This window comes from Geospiza fortis, unplaced genomic scaffold (genome assembly GCF_000277835.1).
Source record: "Geospiza fortis unplaced genomic scaffold, GeoFor_1.0 scaffold55, whole genome shotgun sequence".
NCBI classification, from domain to species: domain Eukaryota; kingdom Metazoa; phylum Chordata; class Aves; order Passeriformes; family Thraupidae; genus Geospiza; species Geospiza fortis.
The window spans coordinates 10,295,909-10,313,212 of NW_005054308.1; the positions used below are offsets into that span (position 1 = coordinate 10,295,909).

Consider the following 17,304-nt stretch of genomic DNA (forward strand, 5'->3'; position numbering starts at 1 on the left):
GGCATCTAGTCTTTGTCCTGGCTTAGAATAGCTCTTTCCATTCAATTCAGCACCAGTGAGACACCCATGGGAACTCTTTTACTTCTCTCTTCTAGAGCAAGTGATAGCTTAGAACCTAAAATAGAAAGCTTGTTAAAGACAGGGGTGACACAATAAACAGCACTGTTTGTCACTGAGAGCTTTCTCTTGGGGTATTTCACTTCAGGCTAAATATGACAAGCAGATCAATATATTTCAAAATCTCAAATCTGTCAACGATATCTTGGAGTATTTCTCTCCCTCTCCTCATACAATGTCAACATATTTTATTCTCCACACACTTCAAAAATCAAAAGACAACTTCAAGTTTTTATATCATCACTTGGTTTCAACTGTCCTAGGAATTATTTGGTCCAGACTGTGTAAGATGACTGTGTACAACATCTTGCATGGTAAAATACAGCTCTTAGAAGGTGACACGACAAAAAACAAATCCACTATTCCAGTCCCAACAGCTGCTATGTTTATTTGTAATAATGGGCACGTTCTTCCTTCTTTTGCAATTCACACTGTCCAGTTTTGGATCACTGCAAGTTACATGTCAGGATCTTGGAATTTCCTGTGTAGTAATGAGTGCTGTCCCACTGAACAGTTAATGGTGCTATCCAAGAGGGAAAAGCAAATAAAATATTAACCATTCCCTTATGTCCTTGTGCATGACAATAAAGGGAATAATTGTAATTTATCTGGACATGAGGTAAGGAAGCATTCAGGGAGCAGCATTTATACCCTTGGAAGCTGCTCCTCAGCAAACAACTGAGCAGATCCATGCCAGTCCCACGGACTCAGCTGACACTGAGGAGCCTCAGGAACCCCTTGCCCACATTGCCATGGGCTTCCCAGGTCTGCAATCCACATGCAAGGGCCAGGTCAGTACAAAACAACTGGAATGTTTGCTGTTCAATTCAATCCATTTGCTCCTATAATATCCTCCAAATGTGCCAGGGATTAAATCAGCCTCCAGTCAAAATCAGTGTGAAGGTTTCATCCAAATTAACCACGTTACCTTTGATACTCTGAGTAACCCTCAGACAATGGGAAGTTCCTGGAAAAGAGGCTCTCAAGCCAAGCATTCACTTATTCCTGCACCTTTTAGCAATTTTAAATTGCAAGTTTAATCCTATTATAGATCTACCTCAGAGGTCTCGATACAGGCAACAATTCCCCATCTATTCCCGCTATTTAACTTCATTACAATTTATCCACATCATCTAAATATCCTCAGCTCAACTCCGAGTATCCAATTAAACCCACAGACAAATAACAGTTAAACATGGCACGAGAACGTTTTGTATCAAGCAGAGGATTAGTTTTATTTCCAGGCATGAGAAATTTAAGGCCAGATTTCTCAAGAATACAATTAATTTGGAAAAAAAAACATCACCATCACCACATGCTACCACTGTTGCTCCTCTCCTCACACAGTTTATTGCACACATTTTTGTCCAGTGCAAACAGAACAGGGGTGAACAGCTCAATGACAGACAAGCTAAGACCTGCAAATATGAAGAGTTATTACAGATAAAGTGAACAGGAAATGTGATTCCATGACACGTAAAAAATAGAAATTTTCATCACATTTGGAGTTAACAGTCAAAAACTGACAGTACCAAAGAGGAGTATAAATTGCATTAGGCACTCTGTTAAAATGGAATAGTAGGAAAAACCACAGAACTTTGAAGAAGCCACTTGAAGAACATTAGAAAGGTTAAGGCATTACTGCAGGCTTCGTATCCAACCAGCTACAGAAAGGGCACCTTTGGGTCACTGGAGTTTTCATCTCTTCTGCACCTGCAAAGCAAGAGGCACCTTCATTATTCCTTCCATGGAGACAGTTTGCTAATTGCAGGCCTGGCTGTTAAGCACAGCTAATTCCATTCCACAAATGCACCGAGTAATGGTCAAGAACTGGAGATAATTCATCTGTGGGGATGTTTTCTTGGCAGTTTCATTTCTGAAGTTACTGCAAGTAGTTTTAGTTACATTCTAAGCTGGTAGAACAACTATTTCCCTCCAATGTTTTCATTGCTGTAACAGCACCCAGCGAGCTGGATGAGAGCCCTTCTCCACTTGCACAAAGACAGCTCCTGCTCTGAGAACACAGGCTGTGAATTCACCAAGCCAAGGAGAAAAGGCACTGTTGGATCACACTTTGGAAGAGTGCACAGCCTGGATTTACCATGGCTACAGAGCTCTGTGTGCTCTTGCACACTGCCATGCAAGCCATTAACTTGGTGATGTATCAAGTGAATTGCTAGGAAATCATCCCTTGGATGGGAGGGACACTGCCTGAAAACACAGAGCAAACTTGTGGGATTTGGCACAGATCAATCAAGCCAGCATATGCAGACTTCCTCAGCAGAACACGAGGAGCTCACTGGAGCATTTTCAGGCTGCTCAGTTAAGTAAAATGGGTTTGCTTTAATCATCTTTATTTTTAAGGATCTTTCCACTTTGGGAGTTAACACTTCATTTTCTTTGCATTTTCCGTACTAATCCACCCAAACCTCAACTGAAAGGAACAGGAGGCAGAAACAAGTATAGTACATCTCCCCTGAATGCTGGAAAAGCACAGCTCAAAATCCTGAAATAACTGGTTGCTACACTGATGGGAATCCATGCAGTGTCAGAGAGATATCCCAGCTCTTATCAGATGGAATCTCACTCACAGCTCCTGTCTAGGCACAAACTCCACAGGAGCAAGGACAGGACATGGAGCACCTCAGCCCTGCAACAGCACTCAAACAACACTGCAGTGGTGTGACCTGGGACAGCACATTTCAAACAACAAAGAACAGATATTTGAGGATTCTTAAATGCTTTTACTTTTCTAAACCTTTCCTTTTCAGAGACAACAACCTTAATTTTATTCCAAAATCAAGCCAATAAAATCAGATGAAAGGTTACAACAAACTCCTTCATGTAACAAAACAGCATGTGCTGTGCAGGGCTGAAATGCTCCATTAATAAGTTTAAAAACGACAGCTCCTCAGAAACTCTGCAGTCAGCTTCAAACACACAAGGTCCCTCTCTTCCTTGGTACAAATTTAATTCCAATTCTCTGGAAAATCCTTCACTGGAATGGAGGGGAAGGGCCTGGTTCTGTTAGCAGGAGTTCAGAGGTTGTGTCTCACCTCCTGCCTTTCCTTGCTTGTTTCAACACACAGATGGTGAAACCCAATTTTTATGTCCAGATAACTCCAATTTCAGATCCCAGGCAACTGAATCATCCTATGGGATTCAGGGATCTTTGTGCCCATTACCAAAACACACTGTTCTCTGTTTTAGCTAACTAATTATATGTTAGCACCCAAGCAGTGAAAATGCTCCTAGGAAATTCTGCTTGACTGACTTAGCTAATTACAGGCCTGGCGTTGAAGCAGGGCCAAGTCTACCTTCAGCTTCTGCCTGGTGCTTAAAAGGAGCTGCAGACACACACGCAGGCCAGTCTGCCAACATCCCAGTTCACAGGAAGCCTTCTCTGAAACTGGGGAGCAAATGTCCAGGACACTTCACAGAAAGCATTTAACAGAGCTCTAACATCAGCTGTCACTGCCTGCTGCACTGAGCTGAGACTGTGTTGTACAAGGACAAACAAAAATGTGTTTAATTATTCAGTTACCAGCTTAAAAACGATAATCATGGCTGCTTATTTCCACATTTCCTTCATTTGAACCTTCAATTCCAAATGCTGCCCTCCTGAACAAGCCCAACAGCATCAAGGTACTTTTAGTACAACATTTTATTTGTGCTGGCCCCGTCAAAAAGCCCAGGAACTGCAAGAACCACATTCCAGCAGCACTGCCCTGATAGCAACCACCAGGCTCAGCTGGGATTAAAGCTGCACACAGGCTGTCATTAAAAACAAAATAAACCATCAAGCTGTGAGCTCAGGAGATAAAGAACATTCTAATGGCAGCTCCCATTCCAACTTCCCAGATGAATGAGAGCAACACTGTGTTGCCTTGGAAATCAGGACAGGTCTTAGATGAAATGGTAGCAGGCTTGAGGAGAGGTTTAACAATTGGTAAAGATTAGGAAATCCACTTATGTTACCCAGTTCAATTATATCTTTTTTTGGAAGTAATGTTTTGTTCTCCTTACAAACCCCTGAACACAGCACTATATGACACGATAGAAAGAAAAATGACTGTCAAAAATTCAGTTCAAGCTTTTCACGTATCCAATCAAGACTAACATCCAAAATGTTTTGTTGCAGCCTACAGAGAGACAGATTTCTCCCACCAAAGAGCTACACTGGTTTGAGCACACTGCTCACATTTCTATTCAATCTCTCCTGAAGCTTTAACACACCAAATATATCAATAAATCTGCTCATACTCACCTGTCAATGAGCTGCAGCACAGCACAGACATCCTCAAGGCCAGTGATATCTGAGGTACCAGATTGTTTCATTGCTTAACTGAGGCCCAAAGAGAGGGTTGAGTTGAGCCAGAATTGCAATCAGCCAACTGCAAGAGAACCCCCCAACCCAACAGAGACAAATCAGCCAAAGGACAGCTTGTGACAATGGAAGGTTGTCCAAACACGAGGACTATCAGAGAAGAAAAGGCTATTTTAGGAAGGTCTAGGTTCAAATAAAAATTCTAACTCAAGGTCAAACACAAGGACCAGCCACCAGCAATGAAGTTACGGCACCAAATCATTCTGCAACTGAAATAGATTGTCCTGTTCAACTGAAAGCAACACAAAACCACCTGCTAGCATTGCCCTCACATCTCTCTTTTGACAGAAAAGTGTTTTGAGACACATGAAACTCAGGTATTTGGGGGCTCAGAAGATGAAAACATAGAAGAGACAAGAGCTTTTTTTAGTGCCTTTGAAGCATCCTTTAAACAACAACCTCTGAGAAACATCCTTTTTCATTTGCTTCTCAGTGCACAACCTGCCCTTGTAGACATGGTATGTTTTTCAGAGACTTAACAAAAGTGAATTTAAACCTGGCACAGAGGTCAAGAAAAGGGGACCTGAAGCAAAAGGGTACAAAGGAACACAAAAAAAGAACCCCACAAGAACAACCCCAATATGACACAAACCCCAGATCATCAGCACAGCAGCCTTGTCACTCCTTGTCACTGGAGCAGAGCACAAACTAACACTGCAGAAGCCATGGCCAGAACTGAGAACAAGAGGAATGTAGTTTGTGGAAAATATCCAGGAAAGCTAAACAGAAATAAATATTCCACTCTTAAAAGATGTATTTGCTTTGTAAACGTTACAAGAATCAGAAAAAGCAATGGATGCTTCCACGGATTTAAATCTATGTTAAATACTAACTATATAAACACATTTAGTGAACACACTGGCTCATCTGTCTGCTATTTCTAGAATGCTTTGTAAGGAGGAGAAAAAGCAGAGCAGCTTTGTAATGGGAGCTGCCACAAATGTATCAGAGTGCTTAGGCAGTCATGGAAAATTCCACACAAACCTTGATGCTCTGACCAGCAAACCAAGTGCAGGTCGGCTGCCTGCAACAGCCACAAAGACAAAGATATGGGTCAGACTTCAAGAAAACACATCAATCCTCTTCCAATTTACCAATATTTCTTTGCAATGCCCCTTTCAGTTTTGCAGGGGGTAGAACTCCAGCTAAAACAAGGAGCTGAGCCTGCAGCAGTCCATCAGTCACACCAGCCTTGAACACGTAGCAGACTCTACAAAGGAATTAAAACATCGGCAAGACACCACTGAGAGCAGCCAAAAACCTTTCGGCTGACACGTTTCTACTTTGCTGTCCAAAGCAGTGACAACAATGTATTTTGAGACCATGATGTTAAAATCTACTTAAGGGAAAAGCAAATTAGCTCTTAAAATGATCAGGGGATTTCTTTTGTGAGGGTTAATTTTTCAGATCCAACAGACAGATCCAAAGAGCACTGTGCCATCTGCCTCCAGCATCCTGAAGTAACACAAGTGGGAGGAGGGTAGAACACTAAAAGCCTATTAAAGCACATTATTCCTTTTGTCACCGCAGAGCAGGAAGGAACTCCCTGCACGAATCTCTCACCTCCCGAGCTCGGGCCCAGCATGGCTGCGAATTAAACGAGCTGGGAGCACATTCAGAAGCTCAGCCTGTGGGACCGGGCTTGGGGAAAAGCAGCGTGGAGGTTTCAAAAGGCATTTATTTATTTGTTGGATACCCGAGCTGGGAGCCAGGGTGCCATTAGGGCAGCAGCACACTCCTCCCCCTGCCCTGCGAGGGCTGAGGAATCTAAAGCAGTTGTTAGGCTGCAACTGCCTGGCATTCAAGGTAAGGCATGAAAAAGCTTTTCCCATGGTTTGGTTAAGTGATGCTGCTTTATACAACAATCCAGCGTGACAACACACAACAAAGTGCAGCATTCAGAGCAAAACAAACCTCTGTATCCAAGGTGCAATGTTCCAGAGCTGCTAAAAGCAGGTATGGCATTCGAGCCACCCACAGGTCCTTAAATTCTACCAGATCCCACTTAGAACAGTTATTGTTAATTATCCAGCTCAGACAAGGAAATTAAAGTCCCTTCTGTTGTACCAGAGATTTTTTTAAAAGGTCTTCCCACCACAACTGCCATCTGTCTGTGCTCGTGTTACAAATTAAGGTCCTGCTATCTCTGTTTAAATGTCAATTTGGGCATCCATATTTTAATCCTGTTAGAATCAGTAGCAAATAATACTATTTTCTAAGCACCCTGTCCTCTGTTAGGACATGATGACACTGTTCAGGAACTGCTTTGTGCACAGCAAAATAGATTTAGACTCTGACAGTACCTCACAATATGGTGCAACCTCTAATTTCTGCAGCAGTAACTCCTTGGACTTTGCTTTAGATTTTATGAGGTTCCTGAGAATGGTTTATTCTTCAAAAGGCTGCTGGGTACAGGATCTGTACACAAATTAGATGCAAATATCTTCGACAGAACAACCAAATGAATCCCATGTAATCAATATGGTTATTCAAAATTATCACTGCTAAATCTAAATACAGAAGAAACAGCTTTAAATTGAAATGTATTGACTTCAAATTAATTTCAGTGAAAATCAATTTATCAATCAAGTGGTGTTTAATGAAGACAGGAAATTGTTTTTTTCCCTACTTTCAACTGGAAAGGTAACTCAAAGAGTATAAAAGCAGATCTAGCAGAGACTAAGCAGCTGTACAGAGGAATAGAGAACAGCACCAGCCACTTGCTAAGGACACAAAAATACCTGGGGCAGCAGAAATTATTTTAATCCTAACAGATCTAATGAAGAACTCCCAGGAACAATTCTTTGGGCTTCTTTCAAGGCTGAATGAAAAATTAATCTCATTCTTTAACCACCCAAAATTAAGGTCTGAAGTGTTTTCAGTGCCTCCTCCCCAAAAGGAAAAGAATGCAAGAACAATAAAGTTCCATATGTTTGAGTAAAGCAGAGGGAAAAAGGTTGGACCAGATCTTTTGAGGGCCTTTCCAAACAGAGCTGGTTCTACAATTTTATACAGAATAAATGAGCAAATAAAAAATGAAAGATTCTGTGATGAGGCAAGTTCTGTCTTGGAACATGATGAGAAAAATCTGCTTTTTGTTGCATTCTGGCAAGCAGACACTACAAATGCAATTTATCTGGTTGGGTACAACTACACAGGGTTGAAAATATCCTAAGATTTTGCTGCCTTTTTTTTTCTTTTCCCAAAGTATAACTGGAGAAATTTGGCTTTCAGAAAACAAGTCAGAGCCCACAAAATTACCAAAGAACCCCTGGAGATGCAAAAGCAGTTTATAAAACATGTTAATAACAGCAGGCTTTATAATGGGTCTGTTTAGATAAAATAATCAAGTAAACCTACAAGTCACATACCACTCACTGTACATTTGAAGAGTTCACAGAATTTAGCCAAAAGTTAAGAAATTCTACAACAAATACATTTCCCATCACAATCCAGAGGATGCTGCAAATGCCACACAACCTCTACTTCAAGGAAAACTGTCCTTCAAACAATACAGACACCAAACCTCAAGGGTTTTAGAAGAGTGGGACGTTGTTTCTGTAGAAAAAAACCCAACTGAGAACTCAATCCTCCTCCTAATTAAAAACCACCCAACTTACTGTAACATAAATGCAGCAACCCAGTAAAAATCACCAAAAAATTGTCCTTTCTTAGCCAAACATTTGGAACCTGTTATGAGACTGGGCTGCTACAGACTTCATGTGCAGGGCAAGAAGACCTTCATAGCACTGAGATTCCCAAATTTCAACCCCAAATTCAAGCTGCTTGCACAAATTCTCAAATTTCTATATCCACTGAGCAAAACTTAAATTTAAAATCTTCTATGGATACAAAACAAAGCCAAGTTTGCTGGACTTTTACAGTTGAGCAAGAGTGAATTCTTAGGAGTTCACATGTCAAATACTCTGAATAGAAATAAATTTTCTAGAGTATAAACTGATACTAACCCTGAGTATCACACTATTAACCTAAACCAAACCTGTGTAAGTTGTGCCACTGTCTAACCCAACAGGCCTCTCCAGGAACATGGAACACTGAGATGCATTTCTCTAAATATTCATATTAAATTCCTTTGAATAGCATAAATAATGCCTAAATAGCTCAAGAAAGTACAAATACCACTCAGGAACAAATGGAACTCCAAATAATAATTTTTATAACAGGTTAACCCTTAGGATAAAACCAGATTTTTACCACTTTACTCTCAATAACAAATTCTTTCAGAGTTATTTCTGCACAGCAGTTTTTTACAAGATCAGTCTCCACAGTCTTTAAAAGAGGGAGAGAAAAACACATGCAAGCTTTGTCTTGCAGTCTCCAGCTCCAGCTGGCTTAAATCCTGATAAAAAAAAACATTATATGAAGAGCTCTCAACAAGTCACTTTGTAATTGCTACTGAATCTCCTACAGAAAGGAGGCAGCCTCAAAATACACTGTGCATCTAAAGAGAAATTGTCTTAATATATCAAAGTCTCACTAAAAAACCCACCAAGCAGCAGCTTTTCCACCCACCACTCTACCAGATTTTGAGAATATATTCAAGGAATTTAAAAGAAAAACTGTTCAGTGGGTTTGAGTTAGTATTACTTCAGAATTAAATATAAAGTGGAAAGAGAAAAGGCAAAAAAAGCCTAGGAATCAGGGAAATCTTAGAACTGTCATTATACTTGTGAACAAATGAGGCAGGGAACTGGAGAGGAGGAACAGCAAGTCCATGCAGAGGACAGCTCACAGTCATGTGTCAGAGGAGGAATTCAGGTTCCTTTTAATTCAGCATTTTCCAATGGGAAAATTTCTTCAGCACACTGAAGGTCTTTAGAACTCAGAATTCCAAGAGCTGTCAAAGAACAGGTCCAAACCTCTGTGAGACATTCAAAAAGCTTCTAACTGCTCTGAGGCTGTAAAAAAGGAACTTGTGATTACAAGAGGAGTGGGCAGGACATTGTTTGTACTTACAACAGGTAGCAGCAGACAGCACAGGTCACCAGCATGGTGTTGATAACTCTGCCAAGAGGAAGGAGAAACGTGATCAGCTGTGGTGTTGTGACTGACCACAGGATCCACAGAGAAAAACCCCACAGCAAACAAGGACAAGTTCAACTTTGATCATATGAAAGATGACTCAACATGAATGTTCTGGCTTCTTCCAGCTGAGTAAACTGCAGAGCTCAGATCTGCAGGACTGACACAGCTCTGCCAAACACTTTACAGCTGGATTGAACAAAATCACTGTGAGCAGCAGCAGAATCTGATGCAGTGTCCTTCACATTAGTGAACCACTGAGGCTGGATGCACACTTTCTTCATTTGCAGAATTCTACTTAAAGAAAGTTTTAGTGTCAAATTGTCACTTTTAATTTTATATGATGAATGAGGGGTTTATAAACTGAACATAAAATAAAACCTCAAAGCTGTAGTGTAAAATTTTCCTTTCTTGGTGAAACACAGCTGTGTCAGAAACCACTGGAAAGCTGAAAAGAAGGAAGAACCAAGCTCTTGAAATTGCAAAGGGTAAAACTGCAGCTACACACACACAGATGGGTTTGAAATGGGAGGAGAGGAAATGAGATTTTCTGCAGCTCATGGAACTCAGTGGCAAAATGAAGTGATTTTTTTTCTTTTTAAATTATAAAAAGGCATTTCCATCTATGTATTTCCTCCGCCAACTGAGTAACAAAACCTCATGGGAGGTCAGTAACTTCTGTTGGTGAGGCACAGAATTCCCACACTTCCATGCCTGGAAGCCATTTCTCCAAGGTATTTCTGAGGACAGGAAGTTTCCAGGCATGAAACACACAGCAGGTTTGGAAGTGAGGCAGGAAATATCAGAGCTTGAGGAATACTGAGGGTTTAGATAGAGAACTGAGAGAAAAGACAGTTGGTACCTGTGGAGTAGAGGGAGTGTCAGAGAGAGGAAGAGAGGTTAAGAAGCCATTATCTCCTAGAGAAAAGAGAAAGACAAAAACTTGTCTGCTTTTTAATCTGAACAGCCACAACCACTGCAGGAAAAACCTGAGCCTGGAAGCCCAGCTGCTGTCCTCGGCTACAAGGGCACCAGCACACATTTAACCCAGACATCCACCTCTGCAGCCTTTCCAGTCTCACCCAGTGTGGAACCAGAGGACGGTGGAGTAAGTTAGGAAAGGTCAAGTAAGGAAAGAAAGAGGAAGTTGTTGCTCAAATACCGCCTGACAACGAGCCACCTTGACACAGGACGTTCTGCCTGCAGAGGTTTCACAGAATGGTTTGGGTTGGAAAAGACCTTAAACCTCATCTCGTTCCACCCCCTGCCATGGGCAGGGACACTCTCCTATACCCCAGGTGGCTCCAAGCCCCAGTGTCCAACCTGGGATTTCAGGGATCCAGGGGCAGCCCCAGCTGCTCTGGGCACCCTGTGCCAGGGCCTCAGGGGAAACCCAAACATCCGCCATGGGATCGGGACTGTCATGGGATCGGGACTGCGGTGGGATCCGCCATGGGATCGGGACTGTCATGGGATCGGGACTGCGGTGGGATCCGCCATGGGATCGGGACTGTCATGGGATCGGGACTGCGGTGGGATCCGCCATGGGATCGGGACTGTCATGGGATCGGGACTGCGGTGGGATCCGCCATGGGATCGGGACTGTCATGGGATCGGGACTGCGGTGGGATCCGCCATGGGATCGGGACTGTCATGGGATCGGGACTGCGGTGGGATCCGCCATGGGATCGGGACTGTCATGGGATCGGGACTGCGGTGGGATCCGCCATGGGATCGGGACTGTCATGGGATCGGGACTGCGGTGGGATCCGCCATGGGATCGGGACTGTCATGGGATCGGGACTGCGATGGGATCCGCCATGGGATCGGGACTGTCATGGGATCGGGACTGCGATGGGATCCGCCATGGGATCGGGACTGTCATGGGATCGGGACTGCGATGGGATCCGCCATGGGATCGGGACTGTCATGGGATCGGGACTGCGATGGGATCCGCCATGGGATCGGGACTGTCATGGGATCGGGACTGCGATGGGATCCGCCATGGGATCGGGACTGTCATGGGATCGGGACTGCGATGGGATCCGCCATGGGATCGGGACTGTCATGGGATCGGGACTGCGATGGGATCCGCCATGGGATCGGGACTGTCATGGGATCGGGACTGCGATGGGATCCGCCATGGGATCGGGACCGCCGTGGGATCCCCATCCCAAACAGGCTGCCGGCTAAGGGGACACAAAGCTCCTGTCGGCTCTGAGCTCCTCAGGGAATTGGGACACGATCCCACAGAGCACCTGGAAAGGTCTCGGTAATGAGCAAACCTTACAGAATTCCTTAAACACCCACTCAAGGGGAAGAATTCTGTGTTAAGCAGCACGAGCTGGAGGGACAAAACCCCTGAGCCTTCATGAGAGAAACCCACTCACAGTCCACCCAACACAGCCTTGCTGCCAGGCCTATGAATGGCTTCTAAAACAATTTTTCTCGATTGCCAGCATCTCCTTTTTTAGACCCCATTGTTGTTCAGGCAGATGAATTTCTGTCCCTCTGCAGCAGCACTTAGAGGGCCATTCACTGAGCCAGTCCATTCACTGAACTGCAGGGCTGTTTTCAACAAGCAGCTCTCAATCATGGAGGCACAAAGTGCCAGGAAAGATCTCTCACAGAAAATTCATCCAAAACAGCAGCACCAGCAGCGCTGAGACTGCTTCACCCCATTGCTTCCAAACCAGTCAGCTCTGCCTCATCAGCACTGCTCATAAACCCCTTTGTCCTCATTAATATAAGACCTGAATTAATTGTATACACAGTGCACAGAATTAGCATGTTAATATTAAAAAAAGACATGGGCACAACTAATGAAGAGGCAGAACTACAATTACTGTTAAGATGGATGTTTCAGGATTGCACTGCTCTTTCAGGCTGGTTGAAGCTTTTCTAAACTTTCTTAACAGTAAAAAAGGTACAAAGAGCTTTTAAATTTAGTGTATTTTTTACAAAGTCAAAAGACAAGTAGGAATATTTAAATGCTGAGCAGGACACATCAATATTTTTGAATATTTTGAAAGAAGACACACAACAGGTTGAATTTTAGCACTTTTTTAATGGTGTCAATCAGGAAGGCAGCTATTCTTGCATCTTCTCGATTGTCTCCTCCTTGTACTTGCCCTTCTCCTTGCCAACCTGGCGGGACTTGGCTTTGCGCTCCAGGATCTTCTTGCGGTCCTTGTCCAGCTTTAGCCTGGTGATCACCACCTGCACAGACACAGCACTTCAGCCTCCCTGCCAGAGGGAAGGGCAGCAGCCCATCCCAAATCCACCCGAGCACAGAGCTGATCCCACCCGCACAAAGGCAGCAGTCAAAGCTGCCCTTGGACACTTCCTTCTCCGGGCATCTTTTGCCTCATCACCCTCCCAGGGAAGAAGAATTTATCCAACAATTCCTGCTCCTGCCTCCTCAAACTGGCAAATAAATTGTTGGTGTTACTGAAAGCACTACCTGAAAAATAGAACTAACAATCAAATCCTAGAAATGCCATATAGGCACACTTTCTCCTTAATGTCTTGTGCATTTAGGTCTCAATTGTAATTCCCACCTCTGTTCACACTACAAGTCTGTAACAAGACAGTCCTCTGCCTCATCACCCTCCCAGGGAAGAATTTATCCAACAATTCTTGTTCCTGCCTCCTCAAACTGGCAAAGAAATTAATGTGTTGGTATTACTACAAGCACTACCTGGAAAATAGAACTAACAATCAAATCCTAGAAATGCCATATAGGCACACTTCCTCCTTAATTCCTTGTGCATTTAGGTCTCAATTGTAATTCCCATCTCTTTGCCCAGGAGAGGTACAAACTGTTCACACTGCAAGTCTATAACAAAACATTCCTCTGCTCTCTGCATTAATAACCAGAATCTTTATGCAAAGCTTTATTGAAGTCTAATTCCCAATTAATGAAATTTTCCCAGAGTGAAGCAGCAGCAGAAAATTCTGTTTCTCTCACTGCTATTCAGCACTGGCTCCACCACAATGTCACCTTGTCACTCAGATGTTGTTGCTGCACACAAGTCGTGATGTTTTGGAATAATTCTGCTCTCCCTCTGCTGAACACACCAACCACTTACACCAGAAAACCTGTTACAACTGGATTTTTTCCACAAACACTTTCCATCTTTGTGCCCACGTGGCAAGGCTGAAGCAGACTGAATTCATCTGCTTCAAACCAGGTTTTGGCAGGTTCTTCTGTTTAGTTTGAAATGTTTCCTGTTATGATCTAAACAGGCTTTGCCTGGTTTTCACCAGCTCTAAATACCTCAGGCTAAACCCAGGTTCAGAAGTATTCAGTTCACAATTGCCTGCAAGAACAATCACAATTCTGAGCATCTGTTTAAGCCTCTCCAACATGGTTTCAACTCACATCTCTCCTCATGACACCCTAACATTTCCTTGAGGCAGCATCTCCATCTGTTATTCACAGAACCCCACAATGGTTTGGGTGGGAAGGGACCTTAAAGCCCATCCAGTGCCACCCCTGCCATGGGCAGGGACACCCCCCACTGTCCCAGGTGGCTCCAAGCCCTGTCCAGGCTGGCCTTGGACACTGCCAGGGATCCAGGGGCATCCCCAACCTCATAGGGAAGGATTTTTTCCTGCTGCCCATGGGGACCAGCCCAGGGCATGGGGGGCTCCTGGGGGCCAGGGCAGGTCCAGCTCTTGGCCACAGCACCCCCAGATCCTTCTCCAGGGCTGCTCCACCTGTGCATGCCCAGCCTGTGTTTATATCCCAGCCTTGCATTGATATTGACCATCGTGCAAGAGGCAGAAGCAAAACAAAGTGATTACTTTTTATACTAACAAACATTCTGCATCCACATATTTTGTAACAACTATGCCCAGATTAATATATTCCTACTAGAAGCACTTTTCTGTATGTTCTTGAACAAAGACTGAGATTTTATTACTTTAGCGCTAAGAGTGGGATGTGCAGCATGTTAAACTTATTAGAACTATGTTAACAGAGTTAATTTTTAAAAACGGTTAAATTTAAAATAGTCATAGTATAAATCTTATTAAAATAACACTGCAGAGCAAAGAGAGTTGTTTGCACATGAGAATTAGTCGTAAAACTAAGATTTAAATTTTTTTTAGCTGTAGTTTTCCCCGGAATCAGAGTGGGGTGAAAGCAAAGGCAAAAAACAAAAGCAAAACTAAACAACGATTCAGCTTCCAAACACAGGCTGGGATGCACAGATGGAGCAGCTTCCAGGTGCATTCCCCCCACTTGGTACCGAGTCCCAGCACTCCCAGAGCAGCCCCAGGGCCCGTACCTTGCTGGGGTGGATGCCCACGTGCACGGTGGTGCCGTTGGCCTTCTCACGCTGCACACGCTCAATGTAGATCACGTATTTCTTCCTGTACACCTGCACCACCTTCCCGATCTGCTGGCCCTTGTAGTGTCCCCTCACCACCTGCACACAGCACACACACAGCTCCAGAAGCAGCCCTGGACAGCCAGCCCATCCCACAAACCAGCTGAGCTGCACAGGACCCAAGCCACAAACACAGGAGTGACCTGACAATTTCAGCATTACTAACACAGAACTTATAATGGATCAGGATTGTGCTTCTCCCCCATCGTCTTTGCAGTAAACCCTAATGGGAGAGCTCTGTTGTCAGACATATTTTATGAAAACTCCTTTTGTTAGGATTTTTTCTCCTGAGAAGCTGAGAGGCCTCAGAAATGAAATGTAAACAATGATTATCTGCTGCTGTGGAATGCAACAGGTGCATCTGTGATTGGTCTCATGTGGTTGTTTCTAATTAATGGCCAATCACAATCCAGCTGTCTTGGACTCTGATCAGTCACAAGATTTTACTATCATTCCTTTCTATTCCTTGCAAGCCTTCTGATGAAATCCTTTCTTCTATTCTTTAGTGTAGTTTTAATATATAATTTTCTTTTAATATAATATATACAATAAAATAATAAATCAGCCTTCTGAAACATGGAGTCAAGATTCTCATCTCTTCCCTTGTCCTGGGACCCCTGCAAACACCACCACACTCTGTAGCTATGCAGCCAGATTTCAATTTTTAAGAGTTTTTACCCTAATTTTTCACCTATCATTGTGCTTTATATTAAAAAGCCACTTAGCTTGAACTCATTTCTAATCCAGTATTTCAAATATCACAGGTAGCAAACAGTCTATAAAAAATAAACAATTCTTTGCTTTGTGCTTTACTGCCGAAAGTGTTCAGTTCAGCACAATGATCAATGCATGCAGCTGAAGTGCAGCAGAATTGCCAGCACACCTGTGTCATCCTTATCACTGAAGTGAATTTAAAATGAATTTAAATGAAGTGAATTTAAGAAACACTTGACAGCCCAAGTCATGACTTGATTAACTTAGATTATTTCTGCCATGCTGAAGGCAAAGCTCCAGCACCAACATCAGTTTGTCTCATTCTTGCCTTTTCCACATGCTGCACATGAAAACAGAATCCCAGACTCAGCTGGCTTGGAAAACACTTCCAAGATCATCAAATCCAAATTAAGCCCCATCCCTCCCCACCTTGTCCCCAGCCCAGAGCACCGAGTGCCGCCTCCAGGGATGGGCTCTCCAACCCTTCCTGGGCAGTTCCCGTTTCCCTTTCCATGGGGAAATTACTGCTGGTGTCCAACCTGAGCCTGCCCTGGCCCAGCCTGAGGCCATTTCCCCTTGTCATGGATGCCCACCTGGCTGTCCCCTCCTGGCAGGAGTTGTGCAGAGCCACAAGGGCCCCCCCTGAGCCTCCTTTTCTCCAGGCTGAGCCCCTTTCCAGCTTCCTCAGCTGTTCCAGGCCCTTCCCAGCTCTGAATTCCCCCCGGAAGAAGCTCAGGTGTGGCAGGGCCGTACCTGGACCTCGTCGTCCTTGCGGATGGGCATGGAGCGCACGTTGTACTTCTGCCGCAGCTCCTTGGACAGGGGCGAGGACATGATTTTCCTGCGGATGTGGGAGGGGGCATTGAAGTGCCGTTTGCGGTTCTTGCTGCGGTCCGAGGTCACAAAAGGGTTGAACTTCATTTTGGCTGCACAAAAAAAACCCAAAAACCCCAGCAGTTGGAGAGATGCTCACAGTATGAACACTACACTCCATCACCCACGCCCACAGAGTCTGCCACGGCATAAAAAAGCAATTTCAACTGTTTTTAATCCCACCACGGATCAACAAACCCTGATATCCCGGATTTCAAGTAAATTGAAGCCTCTGCCCTAGCTGATAGCTGATGGACACGCGTGCACATCAGACCGTTCTTCCAAAGCTCCCTGTTCCCAGCACTCAGGACACCTGAATGCTGCCCGGCAGTCACACCGCTCATCTTTTATAGACTGGTATAGATTTACACCAATCTATAAAAATGTGTATTTTGGGCTCGCACTGCTCCAGCACCTCCAGTAACGCTCCTCACCACAGCGTGCAGGTAACACATCTGCAAATCCAAGATAATTCTGGCCTTTCCTAAACTTTAACAACTGCGCTACAGGATTGCCTGTCAGGGCATCATTGATACTGATAGCAAAGGATACATTAAATCGAGGATTAATTAAATTAAAGGCTGATTTTGCTCAGCTCCCCAGTTTCTGAGTGCACACCCTGGCACCTCCCGCGCGGGCTGGGCTGTGTTAACTCAGTAATGCACCAGAGATGCGCACCCTGAGGAGGCCGAGCTCCCCCCGGAGTCCGAGCTCTCCCCGTCCCGCAGCCCCGGGCGGGTCCCCGGCCACCCGAGCTCCTTCCCGCTCCCCGCC

At 44.2% G+C, this 17,304-nt stretch overlaps 2 protein-coding genes across 2 annotated transcripts; both read right to left on the reverse strand.

The window, feature by feature from the left end:
• Positions 1 to 1,326: 1,326 nt before the first annotated feature.
• On the reverse strand, positions 1,327 to 10,798 carry ATP6V0E1 (ATPase H+ transporting V0 subunit e1). Its single transcript, XM_031055219.1, has 4 exons — positions 10,710 to 10,798; positions 9,482 to 9,529; positions 4,385 to 4,511; positions 1,327 to 1,830 (listed from the first exon to the last, which is right to left on the reverse strand). The coding sequence occupies exons 1-3, from the start codon at positions 10,796 to 10,798 to the stop codon at positions 4,418 to 4,420; spliced, it is 231 nt and encodes a 76-aa protein (XP_030911079.1). The 3' UTR covers positions 1,327 to 1,830; positions 4,385 to 4,417.
• Positions 10,799 to 12,594: 1,796 nt separating this feature from the next.
• RPL26L1 (ribosomal protein L26 like 1) lies at positions 12,595 to 16,606 on the reverse strand. Its single transcript, XM_005418806.2, has 3 exons — positions 16,411 to 16,606; positions 14,842 to 14,982; positions 12,595 to 12,766 (listed from the first exon to the last, which is right to left on the reverse strand). Exons 1-3 carry the CDS (start codon positions 16,576 to 16,578, stop codon positions 12,638 to 12,640), a joined length of 438 nt encoding a protein of 145 aa, XP_005418863.1. The 5' UTR covers positions 16,579 to 16,606; the 3' UTR covers positions 12,595 to 12,637.
• Positions 16,607 to 17,304: the final 698 nt, after the last annotated feature.